Source organism: Asterias amurensis, chromosome 9 (assembly GCF_032118995.1).
Source record: "Asterias amurensis chromosome 9, ASM3211899v1".
NCBI lineage: Eukaryota > Metazoa > Echinodermata > Asteroidea > Forcipulatida > Asteriidae > Asterias > Asterias amurensis.
In genome coordinates this window covers 2,580,806-2,604,695 of record NC_092656.1, presented here as the reverse complement: position 1 = coordinate 2,604,695, position 23,890 = coordinate 2,580,806, and the positions used below count along the sequence as shown (strand labels likewise).

Genomic DNA, 23,890 nt, shown 5'->3' with positions numbered 1-23,890 from the left:
CAATTTTTTTTCTCAAAAAATTGACGACTATCGTCACTGAAACTTCTACAAGTATATTACATACATCTTCATTCAAGTCTTGGTCAAAAACTTGACAAAAAGAATCAAAACCCCTTAAATTAATTTGTACGGCAGTGTCATCTACTGGGCCATTGAATTCATTTCCTGAATCATCTCAGCTCCCTGTGGACTGTACAGCCTATGGAACAAATATGCGATACTAAGCTAAATCAATCACAATAACCATCTCTGCCCTAACAGGTACCCATTCACCCCTGGGTGGAGAGAAGCAATTATATAGTTAAGTATCTTGCTCAGGGACACAAGTGTCACGATCTGGGACTCGAACCCACATTCTGCCGAACAGAAACACCAGAGCTTGAGTTTGGTGCTCTTATCTGCTCGGCCACAGCACCCTACTGATCCACACCATTCATAGCTTCAAACATCTTACTAAATTTTGTCTCTTGTTTTCTCTTTGTCTCTCTCTTAGTGTGATGCGCCCTGCAACGAGGGCAGGCGTCATCGAGACGTGACGTGCATCAACGATGAACAAACAGAGCTTGAGGAGAGTGAATGCGCTGGGAAGACCAAACCGGCCAATCAGGAGATTTGCGATATGGGACCCTGCATCAGCAACTGGTTTGTCTCTGAGTGGAACGATCTGGTAAGTTTGGGTTTTGGTTTTTGGTTTTTTCAATTCAAAACTCACATTTTATTTCCATACTTCATGAAAATTTTAAAAAACAGTTCATAGCCAAAACAATCATTTTTAAGAAGTAACCAATAAGAAAATCTCTTTTTACAATGAACAATAAGTGTGAAGGTTATCATCTAGAAGCTGGGGCTTGTGGTGAGATGCCTGATGAACAGACAAACATAACATAAACAGGAACAAGAATGACGGTCAGACACTGGTTGAAATTATCACTTGACATTTGTGGTATTTATTTTAGCGTAGCCCTACACTGATATTAACTTGTAATAAAATGATGATGGGGTTTTTCTTTAAACAGAAAGCTTTTTAAAGATGTCGCCATAGTCACCTGGGCCCAATTTCACAGAAAAATCCTGCTTAACAGAAACTGGTTATCAACCAAAATTCCATCAAGTTTACATTACACTGTTGGAACTGGTGCCTCACTCAATGTTTGCCTACCAAAGAAACAGTGCCCCTGTCCTCCCGAATGGAATAAAAATACCGAATAAGATGAAACTTAGAACTTATAACATTTATAACCATTTGGTTTACTGTTTCTACCCCAAAAGACATGTTCTTTTTGTCATCAGTCCCCCTTGAGTAGAATAATTTGTAGAGCAAACAACTGTTTTTCATTTTGACGGATTGGTTTTTCTTTCACAGTGTTCATCAGAATGTGGCGGAGGACACAAGAGTCGTTATGTCGTCTGCTCAACAGAGGGCACTACTGAAGTCTTACACGACGACGCCTGCAACACTATCACTAAACCAAGAACATCAAGAACATGTAATAACATGCCTTGTGGTGCGGTGTGGCTGACATCAGAATGGAACCAGGTATGTGGAGAACATGTTTGCCCCAAATACTGGAGAACAGTCTTTGGGAAAATAAACGAAGCTAGGCTCGATTTCATAAAGCATTATGATTCATCTTGAGATGAGTTGGCATTATCACCATAGTGATGTGTATTGTGGCATCAAATGTTGCTTAGCAATTAAGATTTGTTACACAATTAAGATCAATCTTAGCTCTTTGTGAAATCGGCCCTAGGACAGATAATGTTTGTGAAACATTGTGAGAATCAAGGACACAAGTGTCATGACCAGGATTGGAACCCACACACTGGAAAAGTTCCCATAATCTGTTTTTCACCAAACCGGCTTACAGTATTATCTTGTCTCTTTCTAACCCTATCAGTGTTCCGTAGAGTGTGGAGACGGCAGCCAGACTCGTATGGTGCTCTGTGCTGGTGCTGATGAGCCTCACATTGTCGTCAATGAAGAGCAGTGTGCCATGAAGCCCAAGCCGACCGACACACAACCCTGTAAACTCAAGGAATGTGTCTCAATGTGGTTCAACTCCGATTGGACTCAGGTAAATGGAGACTATAAGATGAGCATTGAAGTGATTTTCTGTTTTGCAGGGGAGGGGTTGCTAGAAAATACATTCCATCTGGTGTAGGGGAAAGGGGGTTATGGTAAATAACATTTATGTTCCAACCCATTCGATGGATGCAGCAAAATTGGCTAAATGTCTTGCTTAAGGGCACAGGTGTCACGATTGGAACTCGAACCCATAATCTGCTGATTAGATACACCAGAGTTTGGGTCCAGTGCTCTTATCAGCTCTGTTTTTTCCTTTATTGGATGGTCAGGTGTGACTCAAGAAATAGTGAAGGTAAAGCGAGACCTGTGAAAAAATCCTGAAATCAGAAGGAAAAAAACCCAGACAAATCACAGTCTGCTGTGAGAAACCGAAATCCCTAAGATGTTACTAGTATCAGTCACCCTAAGACATGCTTCTCCTTGTAACTTTTCTAATCATTAGGAAAAAGCAAACAAATAACTAATGGCCTGACGTCTCGACCCTAGCAGAGCCTTTCTCAAAAAGTAAATGGCAACACAACACACATATACAAGTATACTGATGTACATTGGTCAAATGGAAAGAAAGCACACAAAGAAGGAGCAAAGGATGAACAATAAAGAAGGAGACAAAAGGGGCCAGGGGCAGATTTTGCAAAGAGTTATGTCTTATCTCGAGTTAGGACGAGTTACTCATCCTAACTTGGGACTAGCCTCAAGTTTTTAAAAACTCCTAAAGACTTCTAAGTCTAGTCCTAAGTTTAATTTAGGACTATCTTTGTTAAATGGACCCCAGGGGTAGAGGGAAGGGGTTTGAGAAATGATGACCTCAAGACTTGATCAAACCGCATATTTTTTTAAACTAAATTTCTTTTTTTCCCCGTCCTATTGCAGTGCTCAAGAACATGCGGAGGAGGGCAGAGGAAACGAGATGTCAAGTGTCTGGACACCAACATGAGTCCGAGTACCGGTTGTGATGAGTCGTTGAGACCGTCCGCCACACAGTCATGTAATATTCAACAATGCACCACTAATATACCAGGTAAGTCACTCTATCTCAACGGCACTGGGGTGCGTTTTCGCAGACGTGACCAATAACTGTTTCAGTCAACGGCCAGCGATCAACCAAATGGCAAGTTCAACCGAAACAGTTATTGGTTACAACCCTGAAGACGCAAGCATGGAGATTGCCTCATCAAGTAACAATTTGATTTTTGTAAATGGTTAGGGGAGTGTAGGGTAGGTTGAACATCTGACGTCACACTTCGAGGCTCGTGAATAAAGCTAGATTCCTGCCTTGGGCACTTGGGCGCGACCTGCCAAATGGACATTTGACCTCATAAATCCACAGTCGCAAGCTGACAAACTACATCACCTTGAAAGCTTACATCAATGCATGTTTATTCAATGAAATCATTATTATAACACACTGAAGACACACCAGGGCCCTTTTTCATAGAGCTGCTAATTCTTCCTTGATAAAAACAGGATAACCAACCAAATTTCCATGTGTTGCATATTGCTTGTTACTGGTATTCAGCTGCTGTTTGCTTGTCCTGAAAATCACAAGGAAATTTGGTTGGTGATCCTATTTTTATCGAGGCAAAAATGTCATGCCTAGCAAATCTTTGTGCTTAGCAGCTCTGTGAAATTGGGTCCTGGTTTGGGTTAGGGTACAATATGCTGCATATTGAGCACCAAATGTTGAACCATTTACACTAAGTGGAGGAGATTGAGTAATTCCCAGTCTACTCCGTGTCCTTTTTGACCTCTTCAACCAAAGCTAGGTGACACACCTGCCTGGAAATGCTTTAAACGTGTTTGAAATTATGAAACATTAGTAATCCAAATTACTCTGGACAGCTTTAAAAAAAGGTTTAAATAAGATAGAAAGAGATCTGCCGTCGATTTCACCAAACTCTTCCTAACTTAGGATTGATCTTAGGACTAAAGTTGAGTGAAGTTCCTTATCCAAAGATGTAGGACGCATTGAACCCATCCTAAGTTATGACGGATCTCTCATCCTAACTCGAGATAGGATTAATCCTAGCGTTTCGTGAATTCGACTGCGGTTATTTAGTGTATCTTGCAGTAACTGGACACCTTTGGTAATTGTCAAAGACCAGTATTGTCACGTGGTGTGTATCCCAATAAATGCATCAAATAACAAATCTGTGGAAGTTTGGGCTCAATTGGTCATCGAGGTTGCAAGAGAATTATGAAAGGAAACAACCTTGTTGAGAGACAAGGGTGTTTTTATTACATTATTCTCTTGTAACTTTGATGACCATTTGTCTAAAAAAATTCACGGATTATGTCATTTATGCGTATTTGTTGATACACCAAGTGAGAATACTGAACTTTGACAATCACCAAAAGTGTCCAATTACCAAAAGTGTCCAACACCCCCAATGTGTGTTGATTATTAACGACCCATTCTTATTTCTCTCTCCTGTTTCCTGTTTCCAGGGAGCGACTGTCGAGACAAGTTCCCGTACTGCGAGAAAGTTGCCAAAGCACGTCTCTGTACCTACATGTACTACAGGAGCAACTGCTGTTACTCATGTTTCAGTCACTCAAGATGATACAAAAACTCCTCCCATTAGTACCAGTTGATGTCTGAAACCGTCAAATAAACTTAAAGGTTTTTCTTCGTCTTCTTCTTCAGCTTCTTCTTCTTTCTTCAGGGAGTAAATTTTGTTGACACTTAAATTTTGTCTCGTTGATTAAAAAAGAGAGACAAAAGTTATTGCAGATTGCTATGATTACAAGCCAAACATTGTAAACGGAGTTTGGTACTATTGACAAATTCTAAAATTTGTTTGGTTGGTACTTACTTAGATTTGGGGTGGGAGGGTTGGTCATACAGTGGAACAGTTGTAGGTTCTCATTTTAAAAAACTTCAAAGTTAAGGAACTTTGGTTTTTGAAATAGATCATGCTGCGTTGAATCATGGCTTCAGTAAAAGAGTTAAACTATTTTTAAAAATATTGTTCATCTCAAAATATATAATCTACATGTATAGTCGATGTGATCTATGTTTACATTCAAACCGCCCTCTGTTGACAACACACTGTACACGTCATGTTTCGCTGGGCAAAAAGCAGCGTAGTCATGGTAAGATTGCATGTATTTTCTAGCTTGCTGCCAAAACACAAAGGATTTGCCCGGTGGTATGCGCGCGAATCATGTTATGGTTTTCGAGTGATGTCAGAGGTCACATCGTCTATACCAGACATTTAAATCTGGTTATTTGTCACACCATGTCTAATCTCTCTCAAATCTAACGCTCATTATCAACAAAATGTATACATACAAACTATTGTGAGGCACATATTGTTATACTGTTTCTAAGTAGTAATCGTTTAAATGCTCTGTGATCTTTACTAAATCAAACCTTGCTTAGTGTGGTACTTCAGATTTAAGTCTGGAAAGATCTTAATCGATCAAGCCTTTTCTCCCTTTTGAGGGAGTGTTGGCTCAGAAAAGAACCGGTTTGGCTTCCAGGGGACCAAACCGGTTCTTTTCGGAGCCAACACGCCCTTAAAAGAGAATTATTACATGGTTGTACCCCCAAGTTTACTATTATTAATAGTTTATTTTTATCCTTCACACCATACAAAGCTTCAAACATCTCTTACGCTTTTTCAAATGATTACACAGTGTTTCAAATTGTCCTAATCTTGCATAATCACTATTCAGTAAAGTACATGTAGGAGACACTTTGTGACTAACAGGATGCATCAATATCCACCCATGACCTTCTTATTGCCATAAAATGAAAATCAAGTTGCGAGACATTTTGAGCTGAAATGGCCTTATTTCCGAGTCGAATGTTCATGACATGAATGATGGATACGGGACTCTGTCAGGCATCAGTGTTAAATCAAACTAGAATCTTTGACCTTTATCACAGGGCAGCCGTCTTGAATTTCTCCTATTGACATCAATTTATTACCAAACCAAGACTGGACGAACAAAATAGTCTGGTTCCTATTTGCAAAGTCAAAATTACAATGTAGCATTGATTATTCGATATGAGGAACATGACCAAGATGGAGGCAGCATGATAATGGTTTATTAGAGATTATTTTGAAGCTTTTCTCGTGCTTCTTTAGCTATAAGTCAAGGTGAACTGTTGTTCTATATCTTCATGGAAAGTCGCTGTTCCAAGCCAAATTTGCGCACTAACTATTGTTGACCAAAGTTCAACTACGTTAGCCCAAACTCTGTCTAGTTGACAATAGTTGGACTTCTCTAAAAATGGTCGACCGTCAAAATAAAATTCACCTTGGCTGAAGTTGCAACTTTATTTCCTTCTTATGGGAGTTGGTTACAATTGTCCACAACCATCTACATCTCATTGTTGAATGTTGCTTTCAGTTTAGAGTTTAATATCTACACTTTAGTTTAAAGTATTTAATCATTTGATGTGTTCAGTTACCACAACAATAAGTTGCGTCAAACTTAGCACTAGTGAAGTAACAGTGGGTCCAGTTAATTTGTGTTATTTCTCGACCAATTACAAGGGTTTTTGGTTTGTGTTGAATGGGCTTTTGTATATACTGTTTGCCCCTACTGTGATTGCCTCTGATTGTCTAGGCGATGAATGTTTAGGACCATAATAGCTACATTAACGTATATTTATGAATGTAATCTGCATTTATTTATTGATGTGCATTGTTTATTGTTGTTGTTGTTTTTGTTATGGTTTTTGTTGGGGGGGAGGGTTTAGGGAATCTTTTAAATTAAGGTTTTTAAAGGGGTTGGAGTGTTTGATCGGAGCATTGTTCAGGAAAGCTCAGAGTTGATAGAACACAGTATGCGAAACGTTGTAATGAGAATGTCGACTGCAACTCCAACAAAATAAACTTTGTTTGAAAAAATAGTGAAAGGGGAGGGATGTCGGACTTTCTTACAAATGCGAGAGGTATGGAAGACCATCAGGTAAAATTACTTGGTTGCCATGGCATTCACAGACTCTTGCATTGGAAGAGTGAAGGATGATTCAGATGCATTTTTAAAATGAACATAAATGGATTGATTTGTTTTGTTTGTAAAAACTGTAGATATATTACTGTATATGTATTACTAAGTTTTTTTTGTTTTGATGAACCAACTAAAAATGTTACAAATGGTTATCATAAACTACAACGCAGTTTATTCTATTTGATTGTGACTGATGAGTTGAAATTATAATTATTGTTAACTTTTATTTATGTACATACTTTTTATGGACTCCCCTGAGGACTTGAGTTTTCCCCGGAAAAAAATCATTATTTATTTTGAGGCCATGAAAGTACGAGAATAAGATCCTTAAGGCCAAGTCACACAGGCCCCGATACAGGAACCAAAACGATAATGATAAAAATGCACGCCCTCAGTTGGTTGAAATGCTCCACGCAGAATACACCCACGCTCATTCAACCGATCGAGGGCATGCATTTTTATCGTTATCGTTTTCGTTCTCGTTATTGGGCCTGTGTGACTTGACCTTTATACCATAATTATTGTCAAAATTGGTGTCATGTTCCTGCTATGCAATAGTGATCAAAATAGTCCAGCATTTTCATCAAATTTGGGTCAAAAATTTAAAAAATCATAAGGGGTAAGTTCAGCATTTCCATTGAAATGGTCTAGCATTTTCATCAAATCTGACTCTAAAATAAAAATTAAAAAAGGGTAAGTTCAGCATTTTTGTTGAATTTGGGTCAAAAATAAATAAATCACAAGGGGCAAGTCCATCATTTTCATTTAATTTGGGCAGGAAAATGAAAAAAATAACAAGGGGCAAGTCCAGCATTTTTGTTGAATTTGGGCAAAAAATTGAAAAAATCACAAGGGGTAAGTTCAGCATTTTCGTTGAATTTGGGCCGAAAAATGAAAAAAAAAAAACAAGGGGTAAGTCCAGCATTTTTGTTTCATTTGGGCCGATAATTGTAAAAAATAACTAGGGGCAACTCCAGCATTTTCGTTTCATTTGGGACGATAATTGAAAAAAGCACAAGGGGTAAGTCCAGCATTTTCTTTGAATTTGGGACCAAATTGAAAAAAATCACAAGGGGTAGGTCCAGAATTTTCGTTGATTTGGGGCCGAAAAATCAAAAAATCACAAAGGGGCAAGTTCAGCATTTTTGATGAATTTGGGCCAATAATTGAAAAAATCACAAGGGGTAAGTCCAGCATTTTCGTTGAATTTGGGCCACTAATTGAAAAAATCACAATACTAAGGTCCAGAATTTTCGTTTATTTGGGGCCGAAAAATTAAAAAATCACAAGGGGTAAGTTCAGCATTTTCGTTGAATTTGGGCCGAAAAATGAAAAAAAAAAAACAAGGGGTAAGTCCAGCATTTTTGTTTCATTTGGGCCGATAATTGTAAAAAATAACTAGGGGCAACTCCAGCATTTTCGTTTCATTTGGGACGATAATTGAAAAAAGCACAAGGGGTAAGTCCAGCATTTTCGTTGAATTTGGGCCACTAATTGAAAAAATCACAATACTAAGGTCCAGAATTTTCGTTTATTTGGGGCCGAAAAATTAAAAAATCACAAGAGGTAAGTTCAGCATTTTCAATGAATTTGGGCCTAAATAAAAAAATCACAAGGGGTAAGTCCAGCATTTTTGTTGAATTTGGGCAGAAAAATGAAAAAAATCACATGGGGTAAGTCCAGCATTTTAGTTTAATTTGGGCAGGAAAATGAAAAAATAACAAGGGGCAAGTCCAGCATTTTCGTTGAATTTGTGACCGTTTAAATGAAAAATCACAAAGGTTAGTCCAGCATTTTCGTTTCATTTGGGCCGATAATTGAAAAAATCACAAGGAGGCCGGGTAAGTTCAGCATTTTTGGTGAATTTTGGCCAAAAATTGAAAAAATCACAAGGGGTAATATGCAGCATTTTTCGTTGAATTTGGGCCGTAAAATAAAAAAAATCACAAGAGGCAAGTCCAGCATTTTAGTTTAATTTGGGCAGGAAAATGAAAAGATCACAAGGGGTAAGTCCAGCATTTTCATTTAATTTGCGCAGGAAAATAAAACATCACAATGGGTAAGGAAATGTATTGACTTTTGCCTTTACCCTTTTACAAAAAGACTGTTTTTTTAACTCAAAGATGACTTCTGGAGAAGTATCAATCCATTATCCTTAACTACTTCAGGAACAGGTCACACATTTCATTACATAATAGGACTTGTTCCGGAAAGCTATGTTTTTAAAAACATCTTGATGTCCCACTTTGTGAATAATCCACTGGGAGTTCAGGGCTTTTTGGAACACGGCAATTAGTGTAAGGAAATTGATCAAGTGTGTTACGACACCGAGGTATTTTTAGGCACAAAATATTTGCATTGCTCTAGGATTGGGACAGTGAATATTCATAACAGCAATTTTTTTTTCCATAAATTGAACAATTTCCATTTCACCAAAACTAATTAGATTGGTAAACAAGGTTTCCAATTACTATATTGCCATAAAATTTATTTATAGATTACAAAGTGAAATATTTTGTCCGTCTCCTTTAAGACACTGGACACTATTGGTAACTGTCAAAGACCAGTCTTCTCACTTGGTGTATCTCAACATCTGCACAAAATAACAAACCTGTGAAAATGTGAGCTCAATTGGTTGTCGAAGTTGCGAGATAATAATGAAAGAAAAAACACCCTTGTCACACAAGTTGTGTGCTTTCAGTTGCTTGATTTGGAGTCCTCAAAATGTAATTCTGAGGTCTCAAAGTCAAATTCGTCGAAAATTACTTCTTTCTCAAAAACTGCGTTACTATCAACAGCTCCCCATTACTCGTTACCAAGTAAGGTTTTGTGCTTATAATTATTTTGAGTAATTACCAATAGTGTCCAGTGCCTTTAAGGAATCAAATGCAGATTATTGTCGTCAATTTTATGTCTTACCTCTTGTCTCTGGGTTGACAGTCCACTGAATCTTAATAACTATTAAAATACCTTTGCAGTAATTATACTCAAATACTGAAAAATAAAATATTTATAGCTTATTTTTAAAAAGTATTGTCAAGATGTGAATTTGTCTTGCTGTCACAAGTTATGTGTTTTTAACCTTTTTTTTTATTCATTTTTTTTAAAGATACAAACATTCATTCAATTACTTCAGTAAATACAAAACCTTATTTCATAAAACTAAACAGTAAAAAATTCCTTGAAATAAAAAAATAAATCCTGAAATGGCAAGCATTTTTAAAATAATCCTGAAATGGCATTAGAACTTAAGACTATTAAAATGTCTGCTTTGAAAGCAAAAGGATTTGAAGTCTTGACCATTTTACATGTTGCCCTGATTAGATGTTATTTGGAAGCTCCTGTTTCATCTATAATAACAATAATAACCAATATGTATACAGGGCTTTTAAAGGGCGCTTAAAAGCACTTCCAACTGCAATAGGCCCTTTAATTAATTCAGCATCTCTCAGCTCCCACGGGAGTAAACAACAAATATGCAATACTAAGCTAAATCAATCCAATAACCATCTCTGCCCTCACAGGTACCCATTCACCCCTGGGTGGAGAGAAGCAATTATAGTTAAGTGTCTTGCTCAGGGACTCGAACCCACACCCTGCTGAACAGAAACACTAGAGCTTGAGTTTGGTGCTCTTATCCACTTGGCCACGACAACTATTTGATGAGTAACATAATCAAACTTCAAACTTTGGCAGGTGCCTCGAGGTTGTCTACCAACAGCTGATACTTCTTCTATCAACCTTCAAAGTGAGTTTTTTAAACTAACTTTAGAACATTTACATCAATTTGACATTTTCACATTATCACATCCCAATATGTTCACAAAATTCTCATTTTTACAAATCACCACTGTTTAAATAATAAAATAATACAATTAATGTACTTCCAAGCATTCATGTTATCATCTTTGTTGCAAAACACCTAGTTTTGTGTAATATTTATAATCTGTTGAACCATTAATATTGAAGATAAATTCTTGAGCAAATTTCGAGTTTGATTCGGGTTTTTTCATTGTGATGCAAGTAAACATCGTCTAAAGGCAAAGTGTATCTTATGGGTTTCGATTTGTTCAATCGTTTTGATCTTCTCGAATATTCTCAGTCATCCAGGTTTTTTTTATATTGATATTATTATAACAATATCAATATTAAATGTGGATATAAAACTAACCTGTGAAAATTTCATTTCAAAAGGCATTATTAGCGTTCCAGAGATGTCAAATAAAAATCTAAAGCAGTTATGTCCGAGCAGAGGTAGAAGACTCTGTCATTGGAAAAACACAAACTGAGAAACACTTCAGGCAAAAATATTTCCCAGATTGAAACATTTTTAAATACCTCTCTCTAAGCCAACATTCCTTTGAGGGGAAATATTTCTCAAAATATTATACTTTACCAACAATTGCAGAGCTTCTTACCAAGTAAGTTGTTATGGTAATAAATTGTTTGAGTAATTACAAAATGTATACCTTCCATTTAATACTGGCTTATTTGAATTTAAAGGAGTCGTCTCCTTGGGATGCTGTTTATTTACATGACCACACATCGCTTAATTCCTTTCCTCTTTCGTGGGCCATCATTATAACCTAAATTGAAAATAAAGAAAAGAAACATCAAAAGGTATTGTACGGGATTGGTAATAAAAAGCATTATTATTTAAGTTTCATAACAATAGTAATAATAATAATAATAGTAATAAAGACTTGTGATGCGCACAAATCCAACCTGCTGGTTGTTTAAGGCGCAGTAAAAACAAAAACAAAACGAAAGAAAGAAAAACAGACACAACAAAATTCGTCCTTGAAAACCTGTGACATGCGATTGTTTTGAGAAGAGTGTTTGAATTTTGCGGTAGAGAGACAAGATCTTAGATTAAGTGGTAGAGGAGAGTTCCAGATACGAGGCGCAGCTGAAGAAAAATAATTAAAGTCTGACAGCTTACTGATTCTTAAGTTCATACAAAAATCATATTTTTCTGTGAAATATTCCTGTGAAATGAAGTCATATCCAGGTAAACTGTGTCTGAGAACCTTTAAACCATTGGACACTTTCGGAACAGAAAAAAAGAAAAAAGTTCACAGATTTACAAATAACCTACAGGTTTTACAGAAGAAAATGGTGAAAGACTTCTCTTGAAATATTATTCCATTAATGCTTTACTTTTTGAGAAAACATTAAAACAATTATCAATTCTCGATATCGAGAATTACGGATTTATTTTAAACACATGTCATAACACGGCTAATGTGCGTAAACAAGGGTGGGTTTTCCCGTTATTTTCTCCTGACTCTGATGACCAATTGAGCCTAAACTTTCACAGGTTTGTTGTTTTATATATAAGTTGTGTTACACGAAGTGTGTGCCTTTTTCAAAATAATGTTTACCGAAAGTTAAACCAAAATTTTTCACAGTTTGCATTCCATGTGAAATGGTTTGTCACACAAATACAAGCACTGTCTTTTTTTAGCTCTACCAATCTAGCCTTATTTCAAGACACTCCTGTTATGAATAAGTTCCTAAGATCCATTGCCACAAGAGGGCGCTCTCACCACTATTATAGACCTTATCGCAAATACTCAGTATTATAATAATAATAGTAGTAAAAGTTTATAAAGCGCCAAATCCATCGAAAGCAATGCTCCATGGCACATACAGAGAAACATTTAAATCGGATAAAAGTTGAGCTAGAGTACAAGCCTAAAATAATTTTTTTTTAATCTTACACCCACCTTGAGGTTGTCTGTACACTACTGGTTTTCTTCTCCAAACGTCTGTTTCACTGCAGTAAGTAAAAACTGGGACTTTTGATTCGTCTAGTTTGGGGTCCCACCACGATGATGCTACATAGTTGCCTTTTTTGGTCTGCAAAAAAAAGAATCAAAAATTTAAGTAATTATTGGTTATATCTGTTGGCATAAAAACTTAATTGGTAACAAGCAATGATAAAAGATTGTAAGAAACGGCTCCCTCTGAAGTAACGTAGTTTTTGAGAAAGAGTTAATTCTCATTTCTCATTCAGGCCTGAAGACTTTTATTAGGCATCTGAAAGCACATTTTGTGCAACAAGGGTGTTTTTTTCTTTCATTATTCTTATGACCAATTGAGTTCAAATTTTCAGAGATTTGTTATTTTATGCATATGTAGTGAAACACCAATTGAGAATACTGGTATTTGACATACATTATTGTACTTTTTTTGTAGGCTTGAATTGTACACCTTGTCTATGCCCACTGTAATTAATGTGTATATCGCACTTTCGTCGTGCTGCAAGATTTCTTTTCATCATAATGTTGTTAAAGGCATTGGACACTATTTTTAATTACTGACAATAATTGTTATCGTAACACATTTCTTTATTACGAGTAATGGTGAGAGGTTGATAGTTCAAAAAATTGTGAGAAACGACTCCCTGTAAAGTGATGCAGTTTTTGATAATGAATTAATTTTACACAAATTTGATTTTCCTCAGAAATTGAGGTCTCGACATCAAACATTGAAAGCACACAACTTTGTGTGACAAGTGTGTACTGTTCTTTCATAGTTATCTCGCAACTTGGACTACCAATCATTACCAAACGTGCTCAGTGCCTTTTACCACCAGAATTTGAATTTGGTGCTCTAAACAACGCAACTATGACACCCTATATAAACCTGAACACTCTTTGATAATTTTTTACAGGATAAAAAAACCCATTGTCAAACAAAATAACTAACCTCTTCAGCTGCTCCGGCTTCAGCTGTTTCCTCCTCCTTCTCGATCTCATCCTCAGTTGTAGAAGGTTTATCTTTCAGCTGCTTGAACATGTCTGTCAGTTCCTCCGTCATGCGACCGTCTTGTGTGACTTCCTCTGCGTACTGCTGGAGCTGAGCCTCCCCAGCCTCACGATAACAAACTACATGGAAACAATTTATATGATGGATCACCAACAACTCATAAAAAGGAACATCTCCTTTACGAACTTCAGAGACCCTTTTACTTAAGGCCATTGGACACTTTCGGTAAACAGTATTGTCCAAGGCCCACACTTTGTGTATCACAAATTATATATAAAATAAGAAACCATAACAAAAATTTAGGCTCGATCGGTCACCGGAGTCGGGAGAAAATAACGGAAAAACCCACCCTTGTTTCTGCACGTTTCGCCGTGTCATGACATGTGTTTAAAATAAATCCGTAATTCTCCATATCGAGAATTGATATTGTTTTAATGTTTTCTCAAAAAGTAAAGCATTTCATGGAATAATATTTCAAGAGAACTCTTTCACCATTACCTTCTGTAAACCCTGTAAGTTATTTGTAAATCTGTGAACTTTTTTCTTTTTTTTCTGTACCAAAAGTGTCCAATGGCTTTGAAGACACTGGACACCTTTGGTTATTGTCAAAGACCATTCTTCTCTCTTGGTGTATCTCAACATATGCATAAAATACCAAACCTGTGAAAATTTGAGCTCAATTGGTCGTCGAAGTTGCGAGAGAATAATGGAAGAAAAAACACCCTTGTCGCACATCAACATCAACAGCTCTCCCCATTACTCGTTACCAAGTAAGTTTTTATGCTAACAATTATTTTGATTAATTACCAATAGTGTCAAGTGTCTTGTAAGTGTTTGATTACTCACCAGCAAGGAACATGTCCGTAAGGCAGTTAAAATGTGCAAACTTGATATACGCCCCTCTAGATTTCTCAGCTAGTTCCTTGTAGAAAGGTGTAAACTCTGTTTGGTCGTAGACTTGAACTCCATAGACCTGTACGAAATAGGAACAAAAAACGAATGAAATGAATCAATATTCAACAAAGGTGAGCATATAACATGTTTCAGCAGGTCAAAGTGGAATGCTGTTTTCAGCTCTAGAATTTACAAACGGGAAAACTTCTTTTTACTAAGAGCAGTCTAGTTCACCTGACCCAACCTCTGGTGTTGTCAGCAGCAGAGTGTGGCTTTGCATTCCTATTCATAACAATGGGAGACTTTCTGGGACGATAGAGGGCAGCAGACTTACCGGGTAAATCCATTATTCTCAGAATTATGCGCATGTTCAGAACTACGTAAACAATGGAAATTTACCCGGTAAGTCTGCTGCCACCTACTGTTGGAAAGTTTCCTATTGTGCCGTTGGGCATGGAACTTAACCATAACTGCTTCACACAAAGTTGTGAAGGTGGTTCATTCTGCTCTACCAGCCAGGCTCCTAGTGGATGATACCCATGCTTACATCCTTAGTAACAGTGAATGGGGAAACCCTGTTCCGGCCCCAGGGGTAGGTGGCAACGTGCCCCTTGTGACAGTTGTGACCAAGTTGTGGACCGCTAAACCACCAAACTCTGAACATTAGACCTCAAGTTCTGAACCCAGACATACCTTGATTTCTCGCTGACAGAGCCTATCCAGTTCATCGTGCCAGTTGATGTGTTGGTCTGTGAAGCTGACTTCATGGGGTTTCACATCACCAATGATGACCAAGGCTTTGGCTGCATCTTCACTCCACGATAGGTCATGTGCCTTGTGCAATACCCATTCATAGCACTACATTGGGGGTGGAGACGTCAACAAATGTAAACAAAAAAATTCATATAGCCTATATTGTATGTACATAGTTAACAATAAATAATAGACACATCTTTGGAAAGAAAATCAAAAGTAAACATTACAAATTAAATCAACCACAATGGGAAACTTTAGACTATCTGCCAATCACCAAGAGAGGGCGCTCTCCACCAGTTAATGTCAACAACTTAGGAATAAGAGAAGCATGAGTGACGTTCACTGACAGCAAATACATTGTGTTTTGCGTGTTTTTGATTGTGTATTTAGATTTAGCCAAACTGTATTTTTGTTTCTCATAACACAATGCCAGCATAAACCAAACTGTTCCGGAACAGGACGTACTGGACACGAGTTCCCATATTATGATAACAAGCGGTGTGCATGAGGTTTTGGGAGTGTTTCTTCTAGGGTAATTAGCAAAAATTCCAAAATGCTGACCTACCAAAAAATGAGAAGAAATCTGAAGTTTAGTGGTATGACAATGTATCTGATTTAATTTTCAAGAGGCTGAGAGACTTCTAAATATTTTTTGAGTATTTTTGAATGTTTAGCATTTACCCTCGTTTGCTATAGGAGTTGTGCACCCTTACCTGGTGGGTCTGCTGCCCTCTAGTGGCAAAGTGGCAGAGCTTTCAAAAAGTCTCCCATTTGGAAAAGAAACAAATGAAGCATTTACTAACAACAGGTGTCTTTTAATTGTTATACTCACAGCATGTGGACCTTCTCCACCTGTTCTGGGCACATTATTGATGTACTCAAGAAGTTCTTCAAGGTTTGAGGTCAGGTCGATGGAGCGAACCACGTAAGTTTCATAGTCACAGAAGTCACCGTGAGACATGATTCCGATACGGATCTTGGGAATGTCCCGCAGTAAACGAGTTACAGTCTGGTCCAGCTTACTCCTAACCTGCAAAGAATGGAGAGACAAGAGGTCCTCTTTGATTATTTCAAAAGGTGGTTGCGTTTTTTTAGATATCGAAGAAAAATCTGGAGCCAATATGAACATGCTTGAAGATTAATCCCCAATAAGAATACACAATCTAAAAAATGTTACGCGGTAACGCCTCTCCGATTCAAATTTCAGTGCACAAAAACATGTGTATTTTTACATAACCACTTCACTTTAAAGTAAAATGTTTCTCAATAATGCATTACTATCGCAAGCTGCCGTAGGCTTCTAACCAAAAGATTTTACAGCCATTCATTTTAAGAGTTATTACCAAACAAAAACATTCCCTTTAACAGTAAAAACAAAATATGGACAGCAGAAGAGGCACTCTTTTCTAGGTGGACGAGTATTTACTAGCAGAAGAAGCCTAAACAACTCTTGAAGGACTAGTAAGAATGAGGTATATCAGGTTGTGCATTTCGCTCTTGAAGGAAGGGGCACAGCAGTTTTCCACTGGTTAAGGGGCACTTCTATGAGGAAAATGTAATTGTGTAATAAGAACCTTGCAAAAGGCACCGCAGCAAAAGCACAGGGCACCAAGGCAATTGCTGCGAGTGCCGTGGGTTATTTTGCAATCTGGAATATATAACCAATGTGTGTTTTTGTTGTAAGTTAAGACTCCTAGCTTACCGTACAACTTCTTCACTAATTGTTTTTTATTATTATACTGATGTTACTCTCCCCAGGCTTATGGGGTTTGTTCCAGTTTTGGAATATACTAAAATACAATACAATACAATAGACCTATGTCATGGTGCAGCCATCTTGAACTTTTCCCATTGATATCAATGTTACCAAACGGAGGCTGGAAAATCAAAAGAGTCTGGTTCCTATTTGCAAAATGATTTATTAGCACTCATTATTGTTATTCCATACAAGGAACATGGCGAAGATGAATGCGGCATGATAAAGATCTATACAATACAATCAATCCTTTGATATCTTTACCTCAGTGAGGGAACCATACATGCTGCCTGTTGTATCAAACGAGAAGACAACCTCAACATCCTGGTCTGTACCAAAACCTTCTGCAAATGTAGCCATCAGCTCCTGAAATTTAAACCATGCAAGCATTTCATGATAAATTTATCCCAAACTGCTGCTTTTTGAAATGAAGATAATTACAATAATAATAGTTATAGCAAAACTGATACTGCGCAAATATCCATCGATAGAGTGCCTACAATAATACAACACAATAATTTACAAAATTTACAAATTTATGAAAAATTATGATCCTATTCTAATGAGCAAGAAAAGAACTGAGACATCTTTAAACACATTTGATGTCTCAGTCCCTTAAGTACTTAAAAGTACTTAAGAGACTGTTTGGAGATGTTTGAAGTTTGAAGAGTGTTTGAGGATGTTTGAATATGCAGTGGTAACAAATTCCACAAATGAGGAGCAGCTATGCCCCCCAAATTCTTTTGAAATGTCGCTCAAAACAGTTTTAGGGGCTCCAAATGGCGCGCTGTGATTGTGAAACTACTTCCACTGATGTACATTTCTTCCATATCTGTGATATTAGTTTTAAGTATACTCGATAGCCATTTCATCATTGTCTGAAATAGCACCCTCTTGTGGACTGACCTTCGTCATGAACCTACGAGTGGCCGCCTGTGGCAGCTTATCTGTGTGAGCGTTATGCGCAGCTGATGTAGAGAAATAACCGCGATCTCAGACTTGAATTCAAGTCTAACACTGATGTTGTAACTCATTAACATAAAAATTGTAACCACACAATTACAAACTGATGTGCACACAAATGACTTTTTTTGTTAGTTGGAAAGGTTCTTTGTACATAGTTAATTCATTGATTGAGAAACAAATTGTCACACAAGATCTTACATCAAGAGCTGCTTGGTCAAGGTCTTCTTCTGGGGGAACAGCGACGGGATCACCTGCAGGGGCCTGCTCAACCAGCTTCAAGGAAGACTCATCTACAATTCCTAGATCTTGGGCAATATCGTTCTCACCCACCAAGTTTTTTCCATTCAACTGCGAGGAAAACATCAGAAATCAAAGTTAAGCAAAACTACAACTTTGATTTATTAAAAATAGCATGCTTTTATATCAATGTGCTTTACATTAGTAACCAAATTTTCACAGGTTTGTTATTTTAAGCATGTTGGGATACACCAAGTGAGAATAAATACTGGCCTTTGACAAATTACTGAGGTGTCGTCCAGTGCCTTTAAGTTGAGGGTTTTAAACTTATCATTGACAGTAAGAACTTCCTGAAAGGTTAAAGGTCAATACTTACTTGTAACCTTGTGTTGATTTGGGGATCGTATTGGCCGAGTTTTTCCCGCCGGTCTTTTATCCTTAGCATGATTTCCTTTAGCTCTGTGACATTCTGTATTACTAAAGTGATTGAGTCTCCACTTGGGCATTGCACATGCACTGTCAGTGACTTCGGTTTTATGATCTGGCAGAGACAGAAGATGAAAATTGACAAGATAACTAATGATGATATGTTTATTATGATTATATATGACTGTATTCCTTCCTTTAAATGGTTGACACTTCTATTAAACGGTCTGTATGGTCTGTATGATCAGAATGGCTCTGTGGTTTCTTTTCCTGCCTTTCACCCTTTGTGGACTAGAGCTTTGCGAGCGGATTTGGTATTGGTCCCTACCTGATTGCATGGCCCCATTTGCGTTTTCCTCCCACATCTAAAAAATGAAAATCTCTTCTCATTTCGAATATCGAACCCATCCTAAAATTGCCGCAAATTAAGCTGTCTGATGTGAAATCAAATAAATAAAAAACAAGGCAATCATTTAAAATAAAACAGAGAAGAGAACATGATGTACCATAGGGGACTATGATTTCACCCTGCAGGTTGTCACCCTGTATCCCCCAAAGGGCCTCTAAATACAGTAGTTTCACAGCTGAGCAAGGTCCCTGGCTGGGGGTGGCTTTGGTAGATGAGTAACTAATCTGTCACGCTCACTTCCTATGTGTAGGTTGTATTTCCTGCAAAGCCTATTCCTACACGTATTCCATTTCCGTTCTTATCAAAAAAGACCTTGGCTTTTTGCTTTTGTTTTTGTGATTCACAATACGACCAGTGTACAAAGTGTCTGAATATCAAATACCCTACTGTACACAATGTTAACAAGATGTCGCTATAAAAGTCAAACTTATTCAGCATGTTTACATTAAAGTTTGATTTTCTTGACAACACCAAAATAGAAAACAAGAATTATACGCTTAAAGGCAGTGGACACTATTGGTTATTACTCAAAATAATTATTAGCATAAAACCTTTCTTGGTGACGAGTAATGGAGGGAGGTTGATGGTATAAAACATTGTGAGAAACGGCTCCCTCAGAAGTGCCATAGTTTTCGAAAAAGAAGTAATTTTCCACAATTTTATTTCGAGACCTCAGATTTAGAACTTGAGGTCTCGAAATCAACCATCTAAACGCACACAACTTCGTGTGACAAGGGTATTTTTTCTTTCATTATTATCTCGCAACTTTGATGAACGATTAAGCTCAAATTTTCACAGGTTAGTTATTTTATGCATATGTTGAGATACACCAACTTTGAAGGCTAGTCTTTAACAATTACCATTAGTGTCCACTGCCTTTAACATATAGGCCTAGTTGCTCCTAATCACATCTGTCACTCAGTGACCTCAAGGTGCTTCAACTTTTAGTTATTTTCCTGCAAGGTATTGTGGATCTGCGTTTTTGAAGTAATGGTTTACAAGGTGCTGTGGCGTTATAATGCAGCCAATCAAACCAAGATCTGGGGAAAACCTACTTGTAGAACTATGAGGTTCTTTCCGCTATCGTCTCCACCAGTCCAAACCCCTCTCTCTTTTTTATCAATAAATGCACCTTGGGTTCTTTTACGTGCAACACAACACACATGACCTAAGGCCTTATATTCCTCCCGAATGAAGGACGTAGCAATAAAGTTTACCGGTAAGTGTCTGTCTTAAGTTAAGGACTTGACCATCAAGATCGGGGGTCGATTTCACAAAGAGTTAGGACTAGTCCTAACTTAGGACTAGTCCTAGGAGATACACAAATTGCATGGATAGTCCTAAGTTAGGACGAGTAACTGGTCCTAACTCGAGATAAGACTAGTCCTAGCTCTTTGTGAAATCCACCCCTGGACTCGTACCCACACTCTGCTGAACAGAAACACCAGAGCTTGAGTCTGGTGCTCTTCTCCCTCTGCTCGACCACGACATGACATATTTATCAAGATTTTTAAATAATCAGGTTGAACAAAATTTGAGGTGGGTGTACGTGAATATACATTTTATTATATAGTGGCACAAACTTCGGACAAATTTTACGACCTCGCCACCAATTTCTGGCCTTAGTTTAGATATACTGAGTACTGACTAAAACAAAATCCATATTCCCCATCCATGATTATTATATGTATTAAAAAAACGAGTGAAAAGTGGTGGTAGGATATATGGAAACTTGTCCAACAAATGTTTTCTCAAACCATCAAATTGATTTAATACTCACATCTGCCTTGAGAATAGTTTCTGGCCGGACACCGAGGTAGCCGATGGTATAATCTTTGTTGAGCACTTTGCCCGTATACTTGAACCGTAAACAGTTGCCTGGAACCCCCTCTTCGACCGCTACTCTCTCGCATAGCTCCCGTATGGTCTCGTGCTCCGACACGGGCATGTGAAAAACACGCCCCGTAGTCAGTTTCATGTACACATCAATCGTCATTTTGATGTCAAGTTATTTCAGTATAACTGCAGGAGTAAGTTGTGTGACCAAGTGAGCTTCGAACTTCTGCAGAAAACCTGTGAGGAGTTCTGTTTTTGTAGACGGATTTGTGATGTGCGTTCGCCATCTTGTGAAATACTGTTTTATGTGGAAGCCCTTAGTGCTATTTTTAGCAGCCAATCAGAAAGAAGCAACGAGCGCTGCATGTGCTGAAAACGGCGACGTAATTTCTAAACATAACTTCGGCGCTTAGGCGGGGTCCCGTTTTCGGGAAGGGTGGTTTAAAATAATGTGTGTTCCCCCATTGACCTTTGGTTATTATTGATTGGTTTTAAAACATTAAGTCATCCAATTGAACCATTTGATTGTAGCTTGTATTCTGTTTATGTTGACAGAGGACCGGGAGGGGAGCAAAAACGACTTCAAGTGCGTAATTTTGTATAAAACGTGCGTACATACATTTACATGTACATTCGTTTGTTTTTTTATAATGTTCACCATGATGGCACATTCGTTGACAATGGTGTCAAACTCAAATGCAAAATACTTATAATAATAATAGCAAAATAAATGAAAAAACACCTCGTTTTACTTCGCATCATGTAAAATTGTTTGTTTCATTGGTTGATGGGGGATGGTGGGCTATTATTTATTTATTTATTTATTTATTTATTTGTTTATTTTTTTTTTATTTTTTTTTTTTTGTACATACGTTTTCTTCATTCATTCATTCATTCATTCATTCACTTAAACTGTATCAATTGTTGATAATGTCTGGATCTAGGCCTGTACTTTTCAGCATTATAGTACCGCCATTCAGGCTACTTCGATGTTTGTTATTATTATATTGTATACCTTTTACAATTGGACTATTATCAAATCTACTGCGGCCCGAAATTGACAAGCAGATCAGATTCGTGTAATTAATCAACAAGCTGAGGAAACTGGAAAGCGCCAAATCCTTCGGGAAATGCGCACTTTTTTGTCAAAATAATGTAGGCGTCACCCACATCGTGATCTTGCAAGTTGTGTATGCCGAGTGTATGGACTCGCCACAACGTGTTTACATCGGATCCGATAATGACATCATCTTTTGGCGCGCTCTCTGATTGGCTGCTAAATATAGCGCAAGGGGTTCCACTTGTTTATACAAGGGGATCCCGTACAGTGCATATTATTATTAAACACAATTACAAGCGTGCTGTGTAAATACATTAGTGTGTATCCGTCCGCTAAAAACTGGCCACTTTCTACCGTTTTCGAAAGCTGCTGAAACAGCTGAGTTTTTGTTGTTGAGTTTTATTGTTTCAAAATTTCAAAGTACTTAATGCTCCAACAGCAGCATAGCCAGGGTTTTGTTTACGGGGGGGGGGGGGGTTCCCCGGGTTTTTTTTTTTGGGGGGGGGGAATTTGAATTTTTCAAATAGAAAACACTAGTTGTCATATCTTGATATCTTTTGGGGTTTTTTACAAATAGTAAACCCCCGAGTCACTAACAGTGAATGTGCAACCGAAGGCGGAGACACAACCACTCTAAATTGTCAGAGTGCTGAAGGAAATTATGTCAAGGTTAAAAGACAAGCAGGAAATCCGAATTGGCGGCTCATCGGGTCCCAATTCATAAAGTTGTTGAGCAGAAAATACTGCTTGGAAAAAATTTTGAAAAAAGTTAAGTGGGAGCACCAGTCACAACAATGTAAACTTAATGTAATTTTAACTGGTAACCTGGTGTTTTTTTAAGCAATACTTGTAAGTGCATGGCAAGCTATTGTGTTCACACTCGCAGTCTTTAAAGGCAGTGGACACTATTGGTAATTACTCAAAATAATTATCAGCATAAAACCTCACTTGGTAACGAGTAATGAGAGGTTGATAGTATAAAACATTGTGAGAAACGGCCCAATCTAAAGTGAAGTAGTTTTCGAGGAAGAAGTAATTTTCCATGAGTTTGATTTCGAGACCTCAAGTTTAGAATTTGAGGTCTCGAAATCAAGCATCTGAAAGCACACAACTTCGTGTGACAAGGGTATTTTTTATTTCATTCATATCTCGCAACTTCGACGACCAATTGAGCTCAAATTTTCACAGGTTTGTTATTTTATGCATATGTTTAGATACACCAAGTGAGAAGACTGGTCTTTGACAATTACCAATAGTGTCCACTACCTTTAAGAAATTGGGCCTCATAGGCTGCTTCATATTGGGAGTGTTTTCCCACTGTGTAGTGATCACAGTGATGCGGAGCGGACATGCGCATGATGAGCAGTGCCTGGACCATATTTTTTACATGTTTAGGGGTGGGGCATCATGGTCAAGTGGTTTAGAGCATCAAATTCAAGTTCTGGTGGTTTAATCATCGGGGTGTGGGTCCGGGTGGTGACACTTGTGCCCTTGCAAAAAACTTGGGCAGGACACTTCACTTTCACTTCTCTTCACCCAGGAGTATTATGTATATGGATCATGCCCACGAGGGTGGGGGTTGATAATTTGTTTGAAAAATTCTTTGGAGCACCACAGGGTTGGTATCAATTCAAAGGAAGAATATTTGATAGTAAATTTAAGTAGCCATTGGAATAGTTTATAAAATGAAGAACTTGATTTATTTCATGATTTGCACAACAT

At 37.7% G+C, this 23,890-nt stretch overlaps 2 protein-coding genes across 4 annotated transcripts in view; one reads left to right on the top strand and one right to left on the bottom strand.

Moving 5' to 3' along the window:
• Positions 1-7,213, top strand: part of LOC139941368 (thrombospondin type-1 domain-containing protein 4-like) — a 149,974-nt gene extending 142,761 nt beyond the window's left edge. For 2 of the 3 annotated variants that reach the window (XM_071937828.1, XM_071937830.1), the window contains 5 exons: positions 494-667; positions 1,364-1,537; positions 1,899-2,075; positions 2,960-3,107; positions 4,535-7,213. In XM_071937828.1, the coding sequence (XP_071793929.1) occupies positions 494-667; positions 1,364-1,537; positions 1,899-2,075; positions 2,960-3,107; positions 4,535-4,650 (789 nt within the window). In that variant the 3' untranslated portion in view covers positions 4,651-7,213. Of the gene's footprint in view, positions 1-493; positions 668-1,363; positions 1,538-1,898; positions 2,076-2,959; positions 3,112-4,534 lie in introns of all 3 variants that reach the window. The other variant, XM_071937829.1, reaches the window with a different exon arrangement.
• A 3,065-nt stretch (positions 7,214-10,278) lies between these two features.
• LOC139941370 (uncharacterized) lies at positions 10,279-21,395 on the bottom strand. The gene is made up of 10 exons (XM_071937831.1): positions 21,053-21,395; positions 18,814-18,978; positions 18,399-18,548; positions 17,499-17,600; positions 16,311-16,508; positions 15,416-15,580; positions 14,675-14,801; positions 13,769-13,947; positions 12,784-12,916; positions 10,279-11,640 (listed from the first exon to the last, which is right to left on the bottom strand). The coding sequence occupies exons 1-10, from the start codon at positions 21,266-21,268 to the stop codon at positions 11,585-11,587; spliced, it is 1,491 nt and encodes a 496-aa protein (XP_071793932.1). The 5' UTR covers positions 21,269-21,395; the 3' UTR covers positions 10,279-11,584.
• Between the last annotated feature and the right edge of the window lie 2,495 nt (positions 21,396-23,890).

Excerpts from the sequence above, each read along its gene's own strand:
- LOC139941370 (XM_071937831.1), bottom strand. The coding sequence starts at position 21,268 with ATGACGATTGATGTGTACATGAAACTGACTACGGGGCGTGTTTTTCAC. Across the intron at positions 16,509-17,498 it reads TGTATGGTTCCCTCACTGAG|GTTAGGAGTAAGCTGGACCA; the intron begins GTAAAGATATCA and ends CATTCTTTGCAG. Across the intron at positions 12,917-13,768 it reads AAGCCGGAGCAGCTGAAGAG|ACCAAAAAAGGCAACTATGT; the intron begins GTTAGTTATTTT and ends TTTTTTTTGCAG.